The 21,838-nt window shown below is 33.0% G+C and overlaps 2 protein-coding genes across 2 annotated transcripts; one reads left to right on the forward strand and one right to left on the reverse strand.

Moving 5' to 3' along the window:
* Nucleotides 1-3,542: 3,542 nt before the first annotated feature.
* On the forward strand, nucleotides 3,543-15,665 carry LOC145618013 (uncharacterized). The gene is made up of 17 exons (XM_081672790.1): nucleotides 3,543-3,758; nucleotides 4,791-4,908; nucleotides 5,356-5,444; nucleotides 6,305-6,464; nucleotides 7,891-8,029; nucleotides 9,401-9,494; nucleotides 10,359-10,499; nucleotides 11,266-11,366; nucleotides 11,868-11,981; nucleotides 13,001-13,227; nucleotides 13,442-13,500; nucleotides 13,612-13,797; nucleotides 13,892-14,015; nucleotides 14,089-14,147; nucleotides 14,281-14,426; nucleotides 14,576-14,734; nucleotides 15,099-15,665. The coding sequence occupies exons 1-17, from the start codon at nucleotides 3,698-3,700 to the stop codon at nucleotides 15,396-15,398; spliced, it is 2,277 nt and encodes a 758-aa protein (XP_081528916.1). The 5' UTR covers nucleotides 3,543-3,697; the 3' UTR covers nucleotides 15,399-15,665.
* Nucleotides 15,666-16,948: 1,283 nt separating this feature from the next.
* Nucleotides 16,949-19,851, reverse strand: LOC145618471 (transcription factor MUTE-like). Its single transcript, XM_081673242.1, has 3 exons — nucleotides 19,661-19,851; nucleotides 17,941-18,348; nucleotides 16,949-17,453 (listed from the first exon to the last, which is right to left on the reverse strand). Exons 1-3 carry the CDS (start codon nucleotides 19,841-19,843, stop codon nucleotides 17,352-17,354), a joined length of 693 nt encoding a protein of 230 aa, XP_081529368.1. The 5' UTR covers nucleotides 19,844-19,851; the 3' UTR covers nucleotides 16,949-17,351.
* Nucleotides 19,852-21,838: the final 1,987 nt, after the last annotated feature.

Consider the following 21,838-nt stretch of genomic DNA (forward strand, 5'->3'; position numbering starts at 1 on the left):
ATAACATCTTTATATGAAAACTAAGGTAAGATTAGATTTTGGGAATTTTAGCAGTGTAAGTTGACACAAAGGACAATAAAGATGTGCACAACTAGTATAGTATAAGATTTTTATGCTCATAAGAATCATAAATATGGGCTCCCAATCAAACACAATAACTTTAGTAACACCATCTTTTTTCAGGGGAGCGGACTTAATTTTGCCAGCATTTTAGATGCTTATATTGGTTGGTATGGATTCCATTCACCCATCTTTGCTCCTTTTTCTTGTTGAGCTTGAGGGTAGATGTGAATGCTTGTAATTTTTTTGAGAGGAGGAGGGGCCGGGGGCGGCTTAGAAGCACCTTGGTTTTATTGGTTAGATGCTCCCTTCGTCTTTAGATTGAATCTATATGTATGCGATGGATGCTTTAGATTTTATAAAACAAATACGTTGAGGTTGACAGCTAAAATTAAAGTATGAAAGAATTACTCACGTGGGGCTAGCCTACGTACTATTCCTATTCATAAGCCAACGTACTAATGTGATACAATATCGCCAATATATGGTTTCAAAAAAAAAAAAATATCGGCAATATATGTACACTTGTTCGGTTATTCCCTATAAAAATGAAATTAAAGGTCATATAATAAAGCATGTTCGTTCCTTGGTTTGTTGAGTCTTGGAGCAGACTGTCCACACATCATCAAACATACCATGCTCCTCCGTATCTACTTTCTGATAGATCATTTCGATTGTGTGATTTTTACTATAGAGAAATAAAGAGAATATACATGAGTCTTAAAGCAAAAGAAGACATGCATGGGATTTATTATCATGTTAATTTGTGTATGAATCAAGATATATATCCGATGGGACTATATATAAATAAAGTTAGTGCAATAAGTCACTAAAGAAATTTATTCTCATATACGTAACTTCGACCTTGTGCCTAAGATGGTTACTCATTGTAGCGTCATCAAGACGTGCGTTCAATGCTATTATAAACGCGCTATGAGCTAGGAGCGAGCTCTATCAAATGCACGCCAACAATGGCTTGCTCTAATGCACGGGTTCACGTATGGTTGGTGACCTATGTGACGAGCTATTATAATCAAGCTCCCGCCAACTAGTACTGCATTTTGTATATGTCAATCGAACTCCATGGTAATTGATTTATTTCGCGAAGCTATTGCGTGCATGAAGATGTATTATTGTGTCACAAAGAATAACGCTATTATTTTCACCTAAAGGATAAGTTTCTAGTTCATGATTAGTGTTTAAACATTGTTAAATTGAGCACAAATCTTTACCAGATCCAATTCCTGTCTATGGTTTCATTATAGTTAAATTTAAACACTATTTGACTGTTTTCCATGTTGATATTACATAGTTGGTGCATGTATTATCTCAAATTTGTAGAGAAATTAAAACATTATATTATATGATGTTATTATTCTTATATTTTTATGGGCAATCATGGCCAAATATTTCTTCTTTCAAACGCACAATGATTAATAGCTTGATTACTGTGCATAATTGCATATTATGATGTAATTAGGCTAATTGTCCTATTTTCTCGACACCATGTTTTGCTAATTTTGTAGTGTTGAGAATATTGGGAGCATCTTTATGACTAAGAACACTACTATATTTAGGAATAACAATTAGTAGATTTGGTTTCAAAAAAAAAAAAAAAAAAAACAATTACGAAGTAGTAGAATAAAAAAATATAATAAGCTAACAGCAATTCTGTAAAACTAATTCAAACCTGGCCTACTGCAATTAACACTAATTCCAACACTAATAGTGGTACTACTGATGAATAATGAAGATTAACGATACACCAAAATTCAAACATAATACAAATTTGATTTGAAGTTATAAGCAACGACAAATCTATATACGTAGTATGATTTTATGGATGGTGGATTGCCACTGTCTACTGACCACATACCAATCAATAACAATGCGATGTTTAAAAGACAAAATATCTCATGCATAGAGCAGTGTCTAAGGGCATGTTCTCATACGATTATTTCCAGTTCAATTCAGATCTAATAAGTTCAGTTCAGTTCAATTTAGTCAATGAAAATAGGGCCTAAGTAGTAGGTTCTTCACATTAAAACCAAATGGATCCATTAAACAAATCCAAATTTGTCAACTAAGGGTCTGTTCACATTTACTTAATTTCAATTAAGTTTAGTTCACCTCCAATCAGTTTAGTTTAGTTCAGCTTCTAATTTCCTTCTCTCATAAAATATCCATTTCAGCTCAGTTCAGTTCAGTTAAGTTCACTTCAGCTCCAATCAGTTTAGTTCAATAAATGTGAACAAGCCCTAAATAGATAGCTACAACTTGAATTAGATTATACGATCCAATTATTCAACTACGATTATTGGTAATCATGCATCAATCATTAGATTAGCAAGTATATCACCAATTACTATATACTAAATTAGAATTCATTCATTTATCCATGGCCAAGTACCAGTCCAATCTAGAAGAGGGGTCTAGAAATCTGGAAAACAGAAGTGCTCTTGGGAGTCTTAGGGCATTACAAGATATATCAAGATATCCTAGAGCTAATGTCCGAATGCCTAAGTATCCCTTAGCTCCGCTTGGCTGGAATATGTTTGAGAGCTCCGCTTGCACGTCCGAGAGCTTAACCCGCAAAACACAGAAGGTTAGCTGTCCCGGGGTTGTGAAAGCCCCTCTGATGCTAAAGTCAACGAATGTCCTTTTTAGAGAGAGAAAGCAGTGAGAGAAAGAGTAATTAGAGAGAGAAAGTAGAGAGAGAGAATAAAAGTCCCCTTCATTAATGATTGGAGAGCTATTTATAATTGTAATTTTCAGGTGGCAGTCTTGTATTTGAGTAGATAGATTAGGGGTAAATTCGTACTTTTGCCATGACCAATGATGGGCTGGATCATGGAGGGTATTTTCGTCATTTCGGGTAATTGGCTTAGGACAAGGGACTAGGCCCAAAGAATTTCCCCTCATAAAACAATAAGGTAACAATCGATAACTAGAAAAACTCAATACTGCAACAGTGCAACATCAGGTGTGGAAATTGAAGTGTAAGGGGTAATTAGGTTAAATAAGCAAAGTTTTTAATTAATTATAGTCTAATAGTCTATGACCTCTATGTCACTATAAAACATGTTATTTATTTCATTATTTGCTTCTGTTTACAAATTTTTTCAAAGAAAATGGTATCAAGGCTGGTAAACATTTTTTGTCAACTTTATTACTTTGTATGCGTATATGAATTCATAATATTTTGAAACACATATTATTATAATAAACAATAAGAAACAAAATTAATTAGCCTTTTTCGCACGAGTGTGCTACCTAAAATGCAAGAATTTACATTCAAAGAGATTACACTCGGATGTACCGTGCACCCAATGTAATTTTTTTTGATTTTGATTATTAAAGAATATTTATTGTTCAATTAATCATGAAATAATAAAAGGAAAAAAAAAAAAAAAAACTTAGTTGCATCACCATAAAATAGAGAGATTAGTCCTAACCTCTAAAACATGAAGTAGGTGATTTTGGGTCATACTAATAAAAGGGCTAGACAATATAATTGAATCTTATTTTTAGGGTTTGGACCCTAACCCCATTTCAATTCAACTGTCCAGCCCAACGCCCTTCCATTTTTCTCTGCACTCTCTCTCTCTTTCTCTCAGTCGCCTCTTGTTGCGCGGCAATGGCGTTTCGCTATCGAAACCTCCGACGAGTTTCTACCATCTTGCCTCGACTCTTCTCAGGTCAACTTTAAACTACTTACTTCCTAATTCATACAATTAATTTCTGTAATTTGTTCATGTTTTTGTAGTGTTAGTTTGATTGAACTTAAACTTTTTTTTTTTTTTTTTTTAAAGAATTTGTATTCAATTTAGTTGTTAGCATCTGAATGTTAGCTAAATTACTGATTGTTTCATATTAGTTGAAAAAGAATTTTCAGTTTGATTGCTAATTCTTGTTAACAATGTTATTGCGCAAATTTTTGGTTGCTTCATTTTATTTATCATGTGAAACAAATTATGTTATATCATAGTGGTAGAGGTTAATCAAGTAATGGAAATTTGTTTAGTATGTAGTTGTAATGCTAATGTACTTCAATTCCATTTGTATTTCTCAAATGTATCAATAGAGCATGAACTTTGGTGTAATGTGATTTTTTTGCATAGTGATTAGATTTGGGACCGAATTTCGCCGTTATGTGGGCTGCTGAAGTTCTAGTGGAGCAATTTGTCAGCATTTAAATCATGTGATATTGGTCTTGTTGACATTATTTGAGCTTTTTGATCATGTATAATTCTGCCTTAGGTAAAGGAGTAATTATGTGGCTAACTAGATTAAAGCTGTATTCAAGTTGCAGAAGCTTATAAGGGAAATTCTGTATGATGCTCTAGTAGTATTGGCCTTTTCGTTTAGTATCGTTTGGTACACAAATCAATGTCAGATTCCATTCAACTACTTTTAATCTTGGTAAGAGGTTGATATATTATTGATTCACTAAGATGGGATTGTTTATGAGGAGGTAAAGATGGTTGAAGTTGAATTCCGTATTTTAGAGTTGGGGCTGAACAATCTTGTGAATTTTTTTTCTTTATGTTTTGTTTTTGTTTTCTCGAGCTGAAAATGCTTTCATAAATTAGATTAGAAAAAGAAGATTTAATTGGGAATTTGGAATATCCTATTAGGGGACATAATTGTGTCATTGCTGCATTGATTTACTTCACTATTGACACTATGTATGGACAAAGTTGGTGATTGACATTTGCTATTCTCATCAGGTCCACAATGTCAACGTTGTGGAGAAGCAACTAATATAGCTTCTGGTTCAATTTCATTGGCGCATACATTGGAAAAGTTTGTTACAATTGGTGAATGGAGAAGTGTTCAAGTCTCAAGGTGGATACTCATGCTCCCTTTTTTCTCCTCTATCGTTGTATTTCTTGTCTACTTATTTCATTTCTGTGATACCAAGGGCCAGGGCGTGTGAGAGGTGTATTAGCTTTTGTTCAAAGTGGATGATTGAACAATCATGTTTCAGCTATTGTGTGTGTGTGTTTTTTTTTTTTTTTAAAAAAACTTTTATTTCTCTTAGTAATTCTCCTTTGTGCAACTCTGTGGTAAAGTGATTGCATTGTTGTGATGTGGATTTTTTTCTTTCCCTTATAATAATTAAGAGATGAGCTTCAAGTCGAATGCTTGCCTGCTTGGAGGATATCTGTATGTGTTTGAGGTTGTGTTTGTTATTAAAAAGGTCAAAGAATATTTATCATTGTGACTATATTTTTCAAGTACAATGTGTTAATTTGCTAACTGTCCTAAATGACCAGTTACAGTTATTTTCAGGTTATCAACTGTAGCGGAGATACCAAAGGAAATTCCTCATGAAGTGGATCTAACTGCATATATTAGGTCGACCTTTGATAATGTGGAAGGTTTGTATTTGATATTTTCATTGCTTTGAGATCTTGTTGCTGCATTCTTCCTTTCTTGACTTATTAAATTTGTTGATAGATGACAGTGAAATGTCTCATCTATTTGGTATTTTCTATTGTTGAAATTAGAGCACTTACATATTATTCTTCAACACTTGATTTCTGATTTTGATTGATGCTAAACATGGGAGTTTCATGTGGCTTGTAAACTTCATCAATTATCACATTAATTAGTTATCAACAGCTTCAGGCTATACTTTGACTGAAGTCTTTTTTCAATATAGCCTTTCCTTTCAACTTTGCATAGACAGTTCAAATAAATTGTACGTTGGCATTGCTATTTTTCTTTTTTTTTTTTATTTTTTTTATTGAAGGTGAGCATTTTTCTTGAAGGTTATTGCTAACTGTAGCCATGAGGTGCTTAAAATAGTTTGAAACATTTAATAATACTACTTAGGAATCCTACTACTTAATGATAATTTGTTTATAATTTTCAAACATATTAGCGTTATAGGAAATATGTATGTTGCTTAACCATGGCCGTAAGAGCTAGGCTTGCTTTGGTTGGCAAAATCCGTGTCATGTGCATGCTTGATAATTCTTACTGCTCCATGCATTTGCTTGATATGTATATTGCATGCACAGTGTATTTTCTATTTGGTGTTTACCTTACATTTTAAAGTGGTTGCGAATCTTTACAGTCCTTATACAAAATCTCTGTATGATATTCTGTCATGTAATCTCTTGTTGGCCAAGATATTCTCACAACTTTCTTACTTATAATTTATAGTTTTGATTTTTATTTTCTGTGTGAGATTAATGCTTGTTACTCTTGCTTACTATACCTTATTATCAATCAGGCCCTTCTCATCGTTGGTTGAATATATCTGATAAAAGCACGGAGTTCTTTAACAAAGATGGCGCCTTTCTGCTTGTTGCTGGAGGATTTTTGAATGATCCTCCAGGATCTCAAGGTGATCGAATTCATATGCTTGAAAAAATAAAGTTACTTCAGCAGAGGTAGGAGCATATAATAGTTCGGTGAACTTGTATTTGATCATTTTATTGTAAATTTCCATATCAATATCAGTGGGTGTGGGGGTGAGTGGTGGGAGACTTTTTTTGCACCTTACAGCCATCTTATGTTATGTTGTTTGCTGGAATTCTGCAATTTATTGCTGGTGTTGTTTGTTAACTTTTCTATAATTACCACAACCTAAAATCGTGACATCCATAATATGCCAATTTCTATGTAAAACATTATAATGAATATGGATTTCAGGGCCTCTATTTTAAGCATGTCAAGGGACTTTCTACTAAAATTAAGTTTAAAGTTTCGATCCACTGTAGGAAAAGAATCATGAAGAGAAGTTGGCCTTTCACTATTAATTGCATAAATGCTATGATTCATTGACAGGGGAGGTTTAACTAGGAGTTATTCTTGGCGTCTTGGTTATCTCACCCTTGGTGATATGGGGGAAGGATTGCAGTTTGCAGAGGAACTAGAAATGTCATAAAAGAAATTTTGCACATGTTAGTTGAAGCAAAATTATGTTTCATGAGAATGGGATGGAATTCTATATACCTAATTGAAACTCTGTAGTAACTATAAATATAATAAAGAAACTTGAAATATGAAAGAAGTAATAATAGAATGGAGTTTAAAGATAGAGACTTAGGCTATGTTCTATTCACCTTATTTAAAAAACTTATATTCTTATTTACACTACGTCATATCAGACTAGTAGATTTTATTTCAGACTAGACCATATTATTTTCTCTGTTCCTTTTTTGTCAAATATATTTAATTTTGTATACATAATAATTAGATATTTAAAAATAAATATCAATAAGAATCTGACAATATCCCACTTGATTTTGTTTTTAATATGTTGGTGTGTGTAAATACTAAATACGGTCAAAGCTTAGTCAAACCATGAGATCAAATCAGACCAAACTAGAATTCAAAACAGACTTTAAATAATTCGGATATGAACACCTTATATGAGGTGAAGAGAACATGGCTTGATTGAATAGTCATGGGGTAGGACTTAATTTTTTTTTTTTAAAAAAAAGGGAGTTCAGGTAAATTTAAATAGATGATGTACCGTGTGCACTCCCATTGATTGCATAGTATTTAGCTGTATCTTCCTTGATTTACCAGGAAACGGTTGCTTACATCTTATTCCTACTGTGCTCCTGTTTTTAATTCCTCATTAAGTTGTTATTTTAAAGGGTAATCCAAGTGATTAAAGCTCACTTAGTCATGGTTTTGTTGATTTGTTTTGCTATCCCTAAATTACTCCTATTTTAGTACTGGGCAGTGTTATTCTATGGGTGAAATTCCATCTCTTTTTATTTTATTTTAGTCCCCCCCCCCCCCCTCCAGTTAAATATTAAAAATTTATCATCTCACCTGTTCTATATCTTCCTCTCATCATGTCAGGTACCCATGGCTCCATGTTTTCGGTCTCCAGTCTTGCTCCTCAATTTGTTCCACTGCTGATTATGATCACCTTATCAATGTTATCATGGAAGAATACATTACTTTCCCAATTTTATTGTGCAATAAGATATTCCCCGAGGTTTGGTTCAAATCTTTTCTGCTGTATTGAGGTTTTCATATCTAACATTTATGAATATTTCGAAGCTCATGACTTGTGAGTACACAAAATATCACAGTAGTGCTAAAATACTGATAATATGGTCTATAGTCTGGGTCTTATAAAGCTGTAAACATAAGCCTGAAAATTCTACTGTACTGCTTAGTGTAGCTAGTTTTAGTGTAGGTGGAGATCCTCATAGGTTCTGAACAGCTGTTGTTTAAATTGAAATCCTTTTTTTTAGGCTCCCTGAATAGTTGAGCCAATCATTCACCCTATCATGAATTTGATGTCTCTGTGTCATTCAGGATTTTCAACCGAGTGTTTGATCTTCTTTTATGTTTGTTAAACCCCCCTTCTTTCAACCCCCTTTGAGAATTCTACAGGGTATCGGTATCTGATTTGACATTTTCAATCTATCCTGAAGAAAGAATTCTGTATAAGGTTTGGAGACAGCCCAATTTGAGCTTCAACTTTTTATTATTTTGAGGACGGTGTATAAAGTCTTCTCCGAGAGCCGTTATATGCTCTCTTTTGAAAAGATGACATGGCACCTTTTGGTGGAATGGTGGGTTATGTGCTATGTCAACTTTTAAGTTCTACGTGCAGATTTCCTTTCAGGCTCTATCAGTCTACATCTATTAGTTAGTACACAAGGAGCTGACAACTAACTTCTTGCACCATGCAGCCTCCTATAAATTTTCCCTCATGGGGCTTGATGATAATACAAGTATTATATAGCAAATTGCTTCCGCTTTCCAGTTACTGAATGGTCTAGAGAAGAACAGGTTCCAATACATTTAATTGAGAATCATTCCATGACATCACCTTGTCCATTGTTTAGTAGTATCTTCAAGTGATGTCACCTTTGAAAGAGCTGATAAAGTGAAAACTGAAACTGAGAATTGATTATTTGGTAATTTTGAAGGGTGTTCACAACTCCAATTAGCCTGAAGAATTGTCTTGATCCATTCATTACCCTAATGTTTGTATTCCAGACACCAACACCATCTATGTTAGAGTTGTTTTTGCTGCACCATCTCAATTTCTCTACTCCAAATTGTGGCGTGGATGACTTTTTTCTGAAGAGCATCTTCTTTATTAGAAGACTCTATAGTCTTCGCAAGCTTGTAGTCATCCAAATGTTTGTTCCCAGAACCATATACTGCAAACTTGTAGACATTATTGGAGTGTTGAAATTGATTGACGTGCATACTAGGTCTTACTTTCATGATTGTTATAATGCAGAATTTTCTTCTTAAAGCAACTAAGATGTGGGTTCTTTCTATCTTGTTTATTCTGGCTTTTATTTATCCTTATTGCCTTTGTATTTTATTTTATTTCTTTTTCTAGGTGGCTGATGGGCCTTGCTGTATGCTATTAAATGGTCTCAGAGATCTCCCATTATATCATGAAAGGGACATTGATTTGAATATACTGAATGGAGGTATATGTTTCATTTCATTGCAGTATTATGTTATCTTTTAATTTGATCGAACCATGTAATATAGAATTATGGCCTTTTGTTAATCTTGCTATCTGATTAATGAGATATTCCTAAGGTTGACTAAAAATTAAGATTTCTATTATGATGCTTAAGAAGACACTGGACATCTGTTTTGAATTTCTTTAAAGTTGGTAGTGTTTTGCTTTGTGTTTCCCTGGACACAGTGTGCTTGATGTTCCTTGTAATCATTGTTGGTTGGGGATTGGCATATTTGCATGCATGCCCTTTTCTTCATTGCCTTTGTTGACTATTCTGGAATGCAGTATATGGTTGCTGGAAATTGGCATGTATAGGAGAACCCAAATTTCTTCTTATGTTGATATCATTACCATTTAGATCAGCCACCACCAAATTCCTCTTTTTCATTTTCTTTCTTCTTTTCACCCTTTTCCTTCATTAACTTATAAGGCAATGGCAGGCAGAGAGGGAGGCAGGGAGGGAGGGAGGGTGGGAGGGAGGGGATGAAATTGCCCAAGCAAAAGGAATCGGAAGAATACTTTTTTGTTCTCCTACACGAGCATAATGCGTGGTGCCTAAAATATCCCTTCACAATACTTCTGGTTGTACAATTATATGATTTGGATGTCCCTTGACACTAGTTTGATCAGTATTATCTGTGCACAAGTGCAAACATGTATGAGAAGTATTTATTAGATCCATTGATCATGGTACCACCAGAAGTACTGTAACTACTATCACTGCTCCTTCTAGAAGTAGCGTTTTTGGTCTATTTAATCCAGTGTTTAGTTTTCCCTTGCGAACTTGGTGGTCTAAAGCTTTCAGCATTTTGTGCCTTATATGCAGTTATCAAAGACTTGAGTGAGCTGCATGCCAAGAACACTAATAATGCCAGTAAGTTGAACAGTACTTGGTCTAAACTTCGTGAGGGCTTCAAGGAACCTCGTGCTTGTTCTTCACTGCAGAATTTGTTTCTTTATTTTCCAGGTATGCTTTTGGGAACTGATTCAAACGATTCCTCTCTTTTTTGTACATAAAAAATATAATTGATTTTTATTTAAAATTGTATCTCTAGATCACTTTGGAAATTGACTATGGAATAGCTTCCTTTGTGTACTTTTCCTGTTCCCTGCCTAATTTAAACCATGCATGCTCCCTTAGCCAAAAGTTTCTAGGGTGAAACATATTGACACTCTACCTTTTCATTTCATATTGTAATAATTGTTCTCACTAAATATGTATTACCTGTAGTCGAGGAAGTTTTCTCTGGATGCTAACTTTTACTCTTTCTATTCTTATTTTCTGGAAAACAGAAACCATCACTTTTGTTATATGGCTTGAATCAAGCTTGTAACTATTTACTCCCTCTGTCCCCAAAACTTCGGCCCTTTTGGGTTGATTTTGCGGTTATTAAGAAACAAAAATAAATAGAAAAAAAAAAACATATTGGAAAAATAAATTTACATGGGGTTTGTAAAAAAAATAGAGAGATAAAGTATTAAAAATACATGAAAAAACAAAATTTTATATGGGAAAGCTAATTTTGCACAAATATTGTTGTAATTTGGTGGGTATTTTAATGCAAATGGGTCGATCATTTTGGGACTAAAATTAGGCCAAAAGGGTCGAAGCTTTGGGGACGGAGGGAGTACTAATATGCTAATTTCTAAAGCCAAATCTGAGTTTCTAGTTACTTTTAAACCCTTTTCAGTATTTTGCAGAATTGTTATTCTAAATAATCTCTCATTTGCAGCTTGCATTTCAGCTGATGGTTCTGGGAGTAGATTATTCCTTTCTGACAGCAATCATCATCGAGTAATTGTATCTGACTGCAACGGGACGATTTTGGACGTGGTATGTATAAATTCAATAGTTACTAAATTTTACATATTTTAAATTACTTAACTGCCATTTTCATATTTGATTGAGAGCTGGTGATATAAATAGGGAATATTTGATCACATAATTAAAGTTGCGTTATTGCTTATTTGACTAGATTTCTTATCTAGATTTTGTCACTGCTTATTGTTTACTATATGAGCATGTTTCTGAAAACGCTTTAGGACTGGACTGGCCTTCACTTTCTATACATTAACCTCGCATATCTAGCGTTGGATGATTGTATTCAATTTTAGAATCACTGGAGTTCTGCTTCATAGCTCTAAAAGTAATTTTCACTTTTCAGTTCCTTCGTGTATGAGGTGATATAGGTTTGTTTTGTTTTGTTATTTTTAAGGCTCTATGTTTTTTGAAAGCTCTGCTTTTTTACCTATAATAACTGTTTTTTTGGATATGATATGAAATTCTATTGCTGAGATAGAGTCTAAGTTCAAACTTACAGCTTTTATATGTCAGATCGGTTCTTCCCCAGGTTTCGAGGATGGAGACTTTGAAACTGCCAAATTAATGAGGCCTGCAGCTTCCTATTATCATGCTTCAGAGGATTGTCTGTACATAGTGGACTCAGAGGTAGACTTTATTTGGATCTTACATTTAGGTTGCATTTATTATTTCTTCACGTTCTTTTTCCTCATTTACTAAATGTTAATTTTCTGTTTGGTGGGTGACTGGGTGATACATACTGTTTTTCTCCCCCAAAATTAATGATGTATTGTAAAATTTTGCTTGTATGAAACAATTATTTCCTCTGTCTTACATCACTTTGAAACCTTATTAATGCAAAGAACTTTAGGAGATAAGTTGTAAATGAGCTATCGTTATATTAAATTATTAATGATAAAGTAGATGTGATGGGAGTTAATGGGGTATATATATCATTATTTCAATGGAAGTATAGGTGTGAAAGAAGAAAGTTAACTAAAGGAAAAGGTTTGAACTGATTAATTATTGGTGGTACCTTGCCAAAAAAGAAGTGTTCAAAGTTTTCAAATTGTTGTATCTGTGGGACAAATAAAATGGGTTAGCGCCATAGTATTTCTTATGATGCAATATCTTCAAAGCCAACAAATGTTAAGGTTTATTTTTCCATTAAATTTGAAGTCTGATGGAAGAATTTAAGTTGGGGAAAAGCGGTTTGTAATGAGCAGAACTTATATGTTATTGAGCCTTCCTTTTCTGTGTTAGTACATTGTATAATAGTTTATATTTCTTGTTCATCCTTTCCTGTTCTAATGTGGTACTTCTGCCATAATATAAAAAGACCAAAGTCACGCTGTCCCATAAATATGAAACATTCGTTAAAAGCTTACTAAATTCACATGATGTCATTTTCCTCAAATAGTATACTCTCATTGGATTGTTCACATTAAAAGACATTTATTGAATAAAATTTTGAATTCTGGTCAACTGGCTGTACAAATTCCAAGTGTGACTGTCGTAATTTGAAAAGTTGAGGTTTTATTTAACTTTTTACATTTTGTTTCCCCACATTTTATTTGGTAGGGATGCACTTGATGATCTTCTCCCATTATATTCTGATATCACTTTGGCTAGCTATGAAATTACTTTCTCTTTCTTTATTTATGAAGAATCATGCTATCCGAAGAGCTGATATTGGCAGAAGAGTGCTAGAAACACTGTATCCAATCTGTAATGATGACAAAGCGAGAAGTGGATTGTGGTCATGGATCTTGGATAAGCTGGGGCTCAGGAGAGATGCTGGCATGAAGTCTGTAGATTTTGATTCAGAATCACTGTTATTTCCTTGGCATTTGCTAAAGTCCGCAGATGATGATCTTTTAATCATGAACAAAACGTAAGCTATAATCTTTTGACATCTCGATGCTTGTACTCATATCTTTATGTGACACTACATTTATAGTGCAATACCATCTTCTTTATGTTCAACATCAAATTCGATTACAAGTGTTAATAAAATTAAGCCAAGAGGCCAAAGAGACCAGCTTTCAATGATTGAATTTCATGTGGATATCAATTTGACATTTGTATATCAATGTGTTTGTGTGCAGTTTTAACAGTATGTGGATCATGGATACGAGTTCTGGCGTGATCCGCAATGTAGTCAAAGGTATTATAAAAATGGCTTTGTAAATTTCTTTGTTTTCTTTAAAATCTTCTGCTGAACTGTGATATCTGATATGGCTTTCTATTCTCATGTATATATTTTACCTTCCTAAAGGGCATGCAGCTATAATGGAGCTATGTGGCCAGCAAATCATTGAAAAAGTTTCACACTTGGAAGATGTTTCTCCTGATTTTCTTCAGCAGCTGGTTTATTCTACTTACTCATTAGGTGGCATCCCATATTCTGAGTTTGTCTCCTCATTTGTTGCTTTGGGAGACCGTTTGCTTATCTGTGATACAGGTAAGAGTATTTTTATTTCAACATTACTTTCTCATTGTTAATTGTTATGACCTTCAATTCAAATTTATGTTTAAGCTTGAAATGGTTTCTGAAGTTGCTCAGAGGATTTTGATGATGAATAAACAAGCTGGTTCTTCTTCAAGCTTTGAATTCTCAAATCTTGGAATTCTTGCCCAGCCTTATTGGCTATCTTTTCCTTTGGAGAGAGCTTTTACCACGTAAGTGCATGCAAATCTGTTACCTTATTTAAGACTTTCAAGATGTATGTTTTTAATACTTCAAACATTACAGGGGCGATGTTTATGAGGAAGCTCATATTGATCATTTTCAGACTTTCACATTGCTACCAGGTAATCTATTGTGAATATTGGAGTACTTCATTTTTTGTCCACAAAAGTTTCTTTCTTAGTATGGCCATTATGACTTTGGTTTATCTTTGGCAATGGTAACTTCATGAGAATTGAAATCCTGTGTCGAATACAGGAAAAATAGCCGTGCATTGTACCATAGATATTCCTGGGACTGCAGAACTGGTAGAACCTCTTGAAGAATCTTGTGTATGGCGTCAAGTAAGAGGGGCTGCTATTGAAGTATTGGGAACGAATAACACTGCTGCAACTGCAGAGAAGGTATTTTCCTCCCACTTATATTTTTCATAATAAACTAGCAGCTTGCTACTTTTATGTAAAAATCTTTTGCTCTATTTTATATCCCTTGGATTCTCATGAGAGGGATTCAGTATGTAAAGGTTTACTAGATGTTCTTTATTTGCTTTTAGGTTGGTGTTGCTCAGCAGTGGTATGATGAGCTGGATAATCTTGCTTTCGAAGAAGAAACAGAGGTCTCTTTGGAAGAAAAATTTACTCCGCGCATAGACATGGAAGATGGCAAAATTCACATCAACTGTGCTGTCAATACAAGTCCTGGAACAAGTGAGGTACGTGTGCTTTCCCCCACCTTCCCACTCACTCTCCTGAAAAGGAAGGAAATAAAGGAGTCCTATGATTCCACTCTAGCACTGGATGCTAGATTATCTTGGATGGCATAAAAAATGAAGACATTGGATGATACTTTTTCACTTATACTAACTGATGTTTGGTGAGCTATAATAGAAGCTAAGCCGGTTTGGAAAGAAATGTTTTAATGTTTTCATCAATATATCAAGATACAGTTGTAACGGATGCTTAATTTTGTTTCGCTATTGTCACTTCAGAATTCTGGAGACGAGAAATAATTTGTGATATTATATGACATAATTGGTTGGGCCTAAAGATTGATATTTTGTTTTCAATATTTTACAGGTTTTCATTTTGGCTCCACTCTACCTGAAGCTGCATAGTAGCTTAAAGACTTGCAAGGACACTCAAGAAAAGGCTGTTGCAATAGCAGAGATTTTGAAACTGGATATAACAGGAAAGACTACAAGAGACGCATTTGTTCATTCATTGTTGAATTTAAACAGGGATTTGGGGGAGCTTATGTTCGTGAAACCATTGCGCATAAAGTTGAGATTTGAGATTGTTAACCCCCCAAAATCTGAGAACTCGAGGGACGTCATATTAACTGATTCAGCAGTTGATGTTAATGTATCTCTCAGCTAGTGTATTTGTGAAAACTCGAAGAATATATTACTCGTATATGGAGAATAGGAAGTGATACCATGTATCGTGTAGAATAGTCTTAAATGCTCCATGATAATCATAGGTTTTTTCTTTTTATATATTCTTTTTGGCTGTAAACTTGTAAAACTATAAATTTTTGGGAAACCAGACTGAATTTTTTTTTCTGTGCGATTCGATGAAGGCTTTAAGATAGGCTGCCGAAGTTGGTAGTTTGATAATTTCAATAAATTTGATCTTGTTATTCAATATTAATTTGTGATGATTTTGCATCTTTATCTTGTGTTCTTTTATACGAGTATATATATAGAGCATATTCAGAAGCTTAGTGAAAGAGGCTTTTATAATCTTACAGACTTAAACTAGCATTTGATGTCGTCGGTTATCAAACAAGGGCTTAAAAACATTACACTGTATTATCATATTTTTTTTTTTTTAAAAAAAATACTTTATAATACCCCCGTTACATATTAGGGCCTGTTCAAATTTACTTAATTTCAGTTCAGTTCAGTTCAGCTCCAATCAGTTCAGTTCAGTTCCAATCAGTTCAGTTCAGCTCTTAATTTCTCTCTCACATAAAATATTCATTTCAGCTCAATTCAGTTCAATTTAGTTCAGTTCAGTTCCAATCAGTTCAGTTTAGTTCAGTTCAGTTCCAATCAGTTCAGTTCAGTTCAGCTCAATTCAGTAAATATGAACAGACCCTTAGTTGGGTAATATTTGTGAGAAATAAAATATTCTAAAGTTGTAACTAATATGTAATAGAGATAGTATTACTCTAATTTCGGACATGTATAGTTGCAATAGTTCTCATTAAAGAAATTCATGGATATAATTTTCAAATATTGTGACTCTTTTTTCTTCTTCTTCTTCCTCTTTTTTTTTTTTTTTTTTTTTTTGTTTGTTTGTTTGTAGAAACAATTTCCTTGGTTTGTGATGAATCGATGGTTAATAGAATTAAAGAAAATCAATATTTACTCCGTACGTTGAAATATTATTACTAGTATTTTGGATTATATCTTTTCTCAGGTATAGGGTCATCAAAGTTGCTTGAAAGTTCTTCACGGGTGCCACCAAATGCTATACTCCATGGTCATCAGTTGGTCACCATCACCCTTGTTCCATTATTGTTGCAAATTGTCCAAGTAGTGTTCTCCATTTTTTTTTCTTTTACTCTCTCATTCAACAGTTAATATATCCCCGTTTCATAGTTACTGACAAATTTTAACTTGACACACTTGTTAATGTATTAATTTGGCCATGGATATAAGTATATAAATAATAAAAAAAAAAGGAGTAAAAAAATTATGAAAAAGTTTATATTATCATACATTATAACTATTTAACATTTTAACAATCTTTTACAATATAACATTTGTTCATAGTACATTGGCCAAATAATATAGTTAATGTTAGTATATGAATAATGTAAAAAGTCAAATTGTGTCAATTATTCTAGAATTGAGAAAGTACAAAACCACTTCGTAAGTGTGTTTTAAATTTGTACTTAATTCAATTCCATATTGACATTTGATGCTTCACATGATCAACTTCTTTGCTAGGTACGCATACACATAAATAAAGACATGCAATGTTGGATCCTGTTAGATCCGTCTAAAAAAGGATTTTGGATTGAAGACTTTGTTACTTCTCATACATGTATTGACATAAGCAATAAAGTTGACTATTTCCATTTCTTTGAATTAGAAAGAAAGGATTGTTATTTTTGAAGGTTGATCGAGTACGGCCCGTAACAGAAGCTCCCTCGAGTTTTGTAAATAAAAAAAAAAAAAAAACAAAAAAACTTACACATCCACATAAAAAAAAAAAGGAAAAAAAAATTATACTTATTTGTGTTATAGTTCTATATGTGAAGAAATGGCATTGAAAACCAAGCCACTACCTACAATATCCTCTAATTTTCTTAATTATGCCCTAAATCTCAGTAATATTATTGTTGATGGTGTCATTGGTGCAAAAGCATCGCTGAACTTCAGCTGCTAATTCCTCCATGCTTAGTTGACATTCTAGCCCTATCTGTACCACACAGCATACAAATTAACACAAATTAGCCATAGGAGAATCCGAGAATCAAATAATAGTGTATTTTAATACTAAACACAAAACTGACTTCCTCCTTCACTTTTTAATCTTTACGGTTTGGCCATTTTTTTCACAAAAAAATCAGAATCCGAACATAAAAAGATTAAAAAGTGAGGAAATGAAGGGAGTATTAAAAATTACTTACATGCAACATATTATCTTACATTTATTGGGATATTTACATAAATTTACTAGAAATGTGTAGTACGTAAATTAGGTCATCACCCTTAATTTACGTGTTATATATGCCACCACCACTCAAGGTCAACCAAACTAGCTAGTAGACAAAAACTCACATTCTTATAAGTATATGTTTAGTTAGCTATTTTTTTTAATGACCATAATAATGGTGTCTGGTTCGCAAAATTTAGGTATAAGGTATAAATCGTGAAAGTAATGATAAAAGGGTTTTGTGATATACCTTGACGACAAAATAGTAGAGAACAGTGTCATCCATGCTGCTAATATTTAAGTGAAGGATCTCAAACGAAAGCTTCTCTAGTGTACTTATTATCTTAAGTAATTGTCCATGAGTTCTCTTTGATATTACCCTCAACACAACGTTAGAACCCGAAATCTTGGCTTCAACATCAGCAACCGGAGAGTTGCATGATGCTACTAGCTCCTTGCCACAATCGAATTGAAAGGAGTGGTTCGTGATGATGTTGGCGTTTGCTAGTTGTCGCGGACTAGGCTGTAGTTGCTTTGGACTTGGGCCGGGGCTAGGGCTAAGGCTTTTCCTCCTCTTTTGTGACTCCAAGGATTGAAGAACTTGGTGTAACTCCTTTATGAACTCCACTACTCCACCGATGATTGATGCTTGATCCCCCTTGATATTTCAAAGCATATACTATAAGATTTATGTGTTTATTTATTCAAAGCATAATAACCAAGTACATTAATGCAAACATAAAACTAATATATGATTATAATTGGATCTACTTGATTAGCTACTTGTTATCTTATATTAGGTGAATTATTATTATAATCTTTGATCAAGAAGCTAGGGTTTTTTTGCATCCCATGCACCTCTAACTATGGCCTAATTAACCTTTTTATTTTCTTAACTAATTGGCATTTTTTTTCCAATATATAGTTTGTTGCTATTGTTGTTAGAGAATGATATTTGTAACAAATAAAGTTATCTCATTCATTCTCAAATAATCACATACTATACGGAAAGTCTTTGTAAGATCAGAACATAAAACGTAAATCAATTAACACCATAAATAGATAATGATGGACATATTGTCCACTAATATGTAAGATTATAGTTAAGAAGGGAATCCTAAGATCCACTAACCTATTTATAAAACGAATAATTTCACGTCCCTTATATAAAATAACATCTCTAATTCGCTAATATTGAGCATTACTTTCAACACGACCTCTTGCTTAAAATTTGTGATGCACGTCTTATCAGTTGACAAACATGTTTTGTCAATAACCTATGTTTCACAGTAACTATTCGGTGAAACGAATAAGTCAAAAAGAGCTGAGGTAATTAATTATACAGTAAAACATAGTTTCTAGACACTTTAGACTATTTAACTATGGTAAGCTAGACCCTGTCAAAAAAAAAAAAAAAATAAAAAATAAAAAAGAAAGAAAAAAAAAAAAAGAAAAGAAAAAAAAAGTAGCTAAGAACTTGTAATTCGGAGTATGCTTGTCATAAAAAACCCTACAAATTAATTAAGATTAGAAGGTCCTCTTTCTAGCTCATCTCCAGTAAGGTGAGTGAAAATTTGTACTCTACATCTCATCACCCAATCACCTTGGTTCTTGGATGGAAGCTATGGGCGATCTAAGGGATCGACATCGAAACTCTAAATCATGGTTAACACCTCAAAGTATGCAGTTGTGCCCTAGCTAGGAAATCGATACGTTTTATCAAATAAATCTATTGATACGTAATGGTGATCAACTCAACCAAAAGTTTAAGCTGATGATTAAAGCCTAAAATCGGCTTATATCTACGACATCACATCTACAATTCATCCAAAGCTAGTTGTACCTAGTGTAATTTAGATCAGTAACGTGACAATTAAATCTAGATGAAAGTGGAAATAAATAAACTATTTTGATACCTCAATTGATCAATGAAAGTGGAACATGTAGAGGAAGTATATGTATGTACATACCTTCTTGATATAGAAGCAAGGTGTCAAGGAACGTAAAACCTTGAGATGGTCATTCATCTGCCTTCTCCTGTTCCTTTCAACTGTGATGTGTGACATGGTGTGAGCTTTCGGGGTTCGATGGCGACGGCGAAGATGATGTTCCCTTTGGTTGATATGCTCAACCGCCGTACAAGGGTTTTCCATATTTATAAGGTAATACTGTGAAGTGAGGAATGAAGTGAAGAAGGGAGGACGAAAGAGACGTGTTAGAAAGGGATATAAACACATAACATGAATATATTCCTACCTAACAGATATTATTGGACCATCATATTATTTGTGATTGTTTTTAACAATTATATAAAAGATTAGGTTATATTTAATTTGCCGTCAAAAATTAAAGAAAAATAAAATATTGAAGCTAAGCACTATGGATTAGGTTTTTGGTTAGAGAGATTTATTAAATGCATTTTTTACATTGAATTGCAGATACTATAGTGTTTTTTTAATCAGAAAAAACAAATTGTTAATGGGTTAAAAATCTAAGCCTCAATACATACGATATAAAATAAACTTTAATTGAATATAATATCAGCAAAAAAAAAAAAAAAAAAAAAAAAAAAAACTTATTACTAATAAAATGCTCATTGAATGGTAAAAAAAAAAAAAAATTGCTCATTGAATTGAGACGGATCAAATAAAAGCCAACATGACTATGCTATGTTTTATGTATTAAGAGTAATTTAGAAGACTGTTTGATCTTCTGAATAGTGCCAAGATTACAAATGGGAATTACAGAACAAAAAGAAGTAGAAGGAATATTTAACATTCTACATACTATCCCAATAATTGTACTCATATAGTCTAAATGTGATAACTTAATTTGAATCAATGCGACATAATAATCAATTAAACAACCTCATTTTAATTTTCAACCATTCTCTTTTGACCTTTTGCCAAAGTGTAAATTAATCTTAAATACGACTGCATGATACGCATCTTACTCCGATTTCTAGAGAACACATAAATAGTTCAAATACTACATTAAAATTATAATTAAGTAAATAAATAAACATATCCCATTTTCATGTTTCATATTCATTCGTTTATCACAATAATGCATGTCATGTTCTTTTATCACAATTTTACGTTATTTCAATTTAATTGAGAATTTAATTATTAAAGATAATGATGCACATCATGCTTTAAGATATACGTACCAATTAATTATTGAGTTCCTTTTATGTTGCCAAATATGCTGTAAATTCAGGCAATTTTGCTAACAATGCCTTGATTATTCTACAAAAGCTAACTTATTCATTCTCATATACTAATACAAGTTATAGAACTATGTTAGTAGTACTTATCTATAATGCTTTTTTTTTATTTTTTTTTTAAAAAACATTATTGCCTCTGAGATATGTAGACTATGATGTTATACCATAAACGTAATCAATATTGAACAAGCAATTGTTAAACAACGGTTGATGTAAACATTCTTTTGACATATAGAGTTCAACCGGTATGTAACTAGCTAGCCATTACATATACCACGCATACTCAAATAATGTAATAACTTTTTCCAAACATCATCAATCCTAAAACAACATAAAAATGGAGTACTTCGTATATGTGATTATTATCCGTAATTCCAATCCAAAAAACTAAGTTTTGATGTATTGAAGGCCTGTTACTTCATCACTGACAACCTAGAAAATCTAATTCATCAAAATAAAAACAGTAGTTGATGCGAGAGGAACATAATCCTCGTATCATATTAAATAATAGATAGAGTAAATAATTTCCATATTTAGGTAGGTACATCCAAGCTAAGGGTGTAACAAAGCTTCCTGATATAGTCGAATTAAATGCTGCATATAACTTTGGAATGAAATATTAAAGTGGTCTCACGTAAATTACCGTGGGATCAATATTATTTACGCATGTATGTTATACTATATGCATGTATATAAATAATAAAGTGTATTGTATACCCTCGAACGCGCTAGCTATTAAGAGAACGATCCACAAGGCCTGACTTTTTCTCTATCTATATCATGCATGTCATGCTGTATTTTTCATCTTCTTTACATATTTTTATTTGTGACTCAACACTCCACTTATACTAGTGGAGGAGAGATGCTAGAGTATACAAACCAATTTTGGGATTTAACTGTCAACTTAAGCTTTTGGTTGAGT

Source organism: Chenopodium album, chromosome 26 (assembly GCF_948465745.1).
Source record: "Chenopodium album chromosome 26, dcCheAlbu1.1, whole genome shotgun sequence".
Lineage (NCBI taxonomy): Eukaryota > Viridiplantae > Streptophyta > Magnoliopsida > Caryophyllales > Amaranthaceae > Chenopodium > Chenopodium album.

What these genes read in the sequence shown, in the direction of transcription:
- LOC145618471 (XM_081673242.1), bottom strand. Translation starts at nt 19,843, where the DNA reads ATGGAAAACCCTTGTACGGCGGTTGAGCATATCAACCAAAGGGAACAT. An exon ending in CTTGCTTCTATATCAAGAAG is followed by an intron (nt 18,349 to 19,660) that starts GTATGTACATAC and finishes TGAAATATCAAG; the next exon opens with GGGGATCAAGCATCAATCAT. An exon ending in TCTACTATTTTGTCGTCAAG is followed by an intron (nt 17,454 to 17,940) that starts GTATATCACAAA and finishes TGTGTGGTACAG; the next exon opens with ATAGGGCTAGAATGTCAACT.
- LOC145618013 (XM_081672790.1), top strand. Translation starts at nt 3,698, where the DNA reads ATGGCGTTTCGCTATCGAAACCTCCGACGAGTTTCTACCATCTTGCCT. An exon ending in GACCTTTGATAATGTGGAAG is followed by an intron (nt 5,445 to 6,304) that starts GTTTGTATTTGA and finishes ATTATCAATCAG; the next exon opens with GCCCTTCTCATCGTTGGTTG. An exon ending in CAAGTCCTGGAACAAGTGAG is followed by an intron (nt 14,735 to 15,098) that starts GTACGTGTGCTT and finishes AATATTTTACAG; the next exon opens with GTTTTCATTTTGGCTCCACT.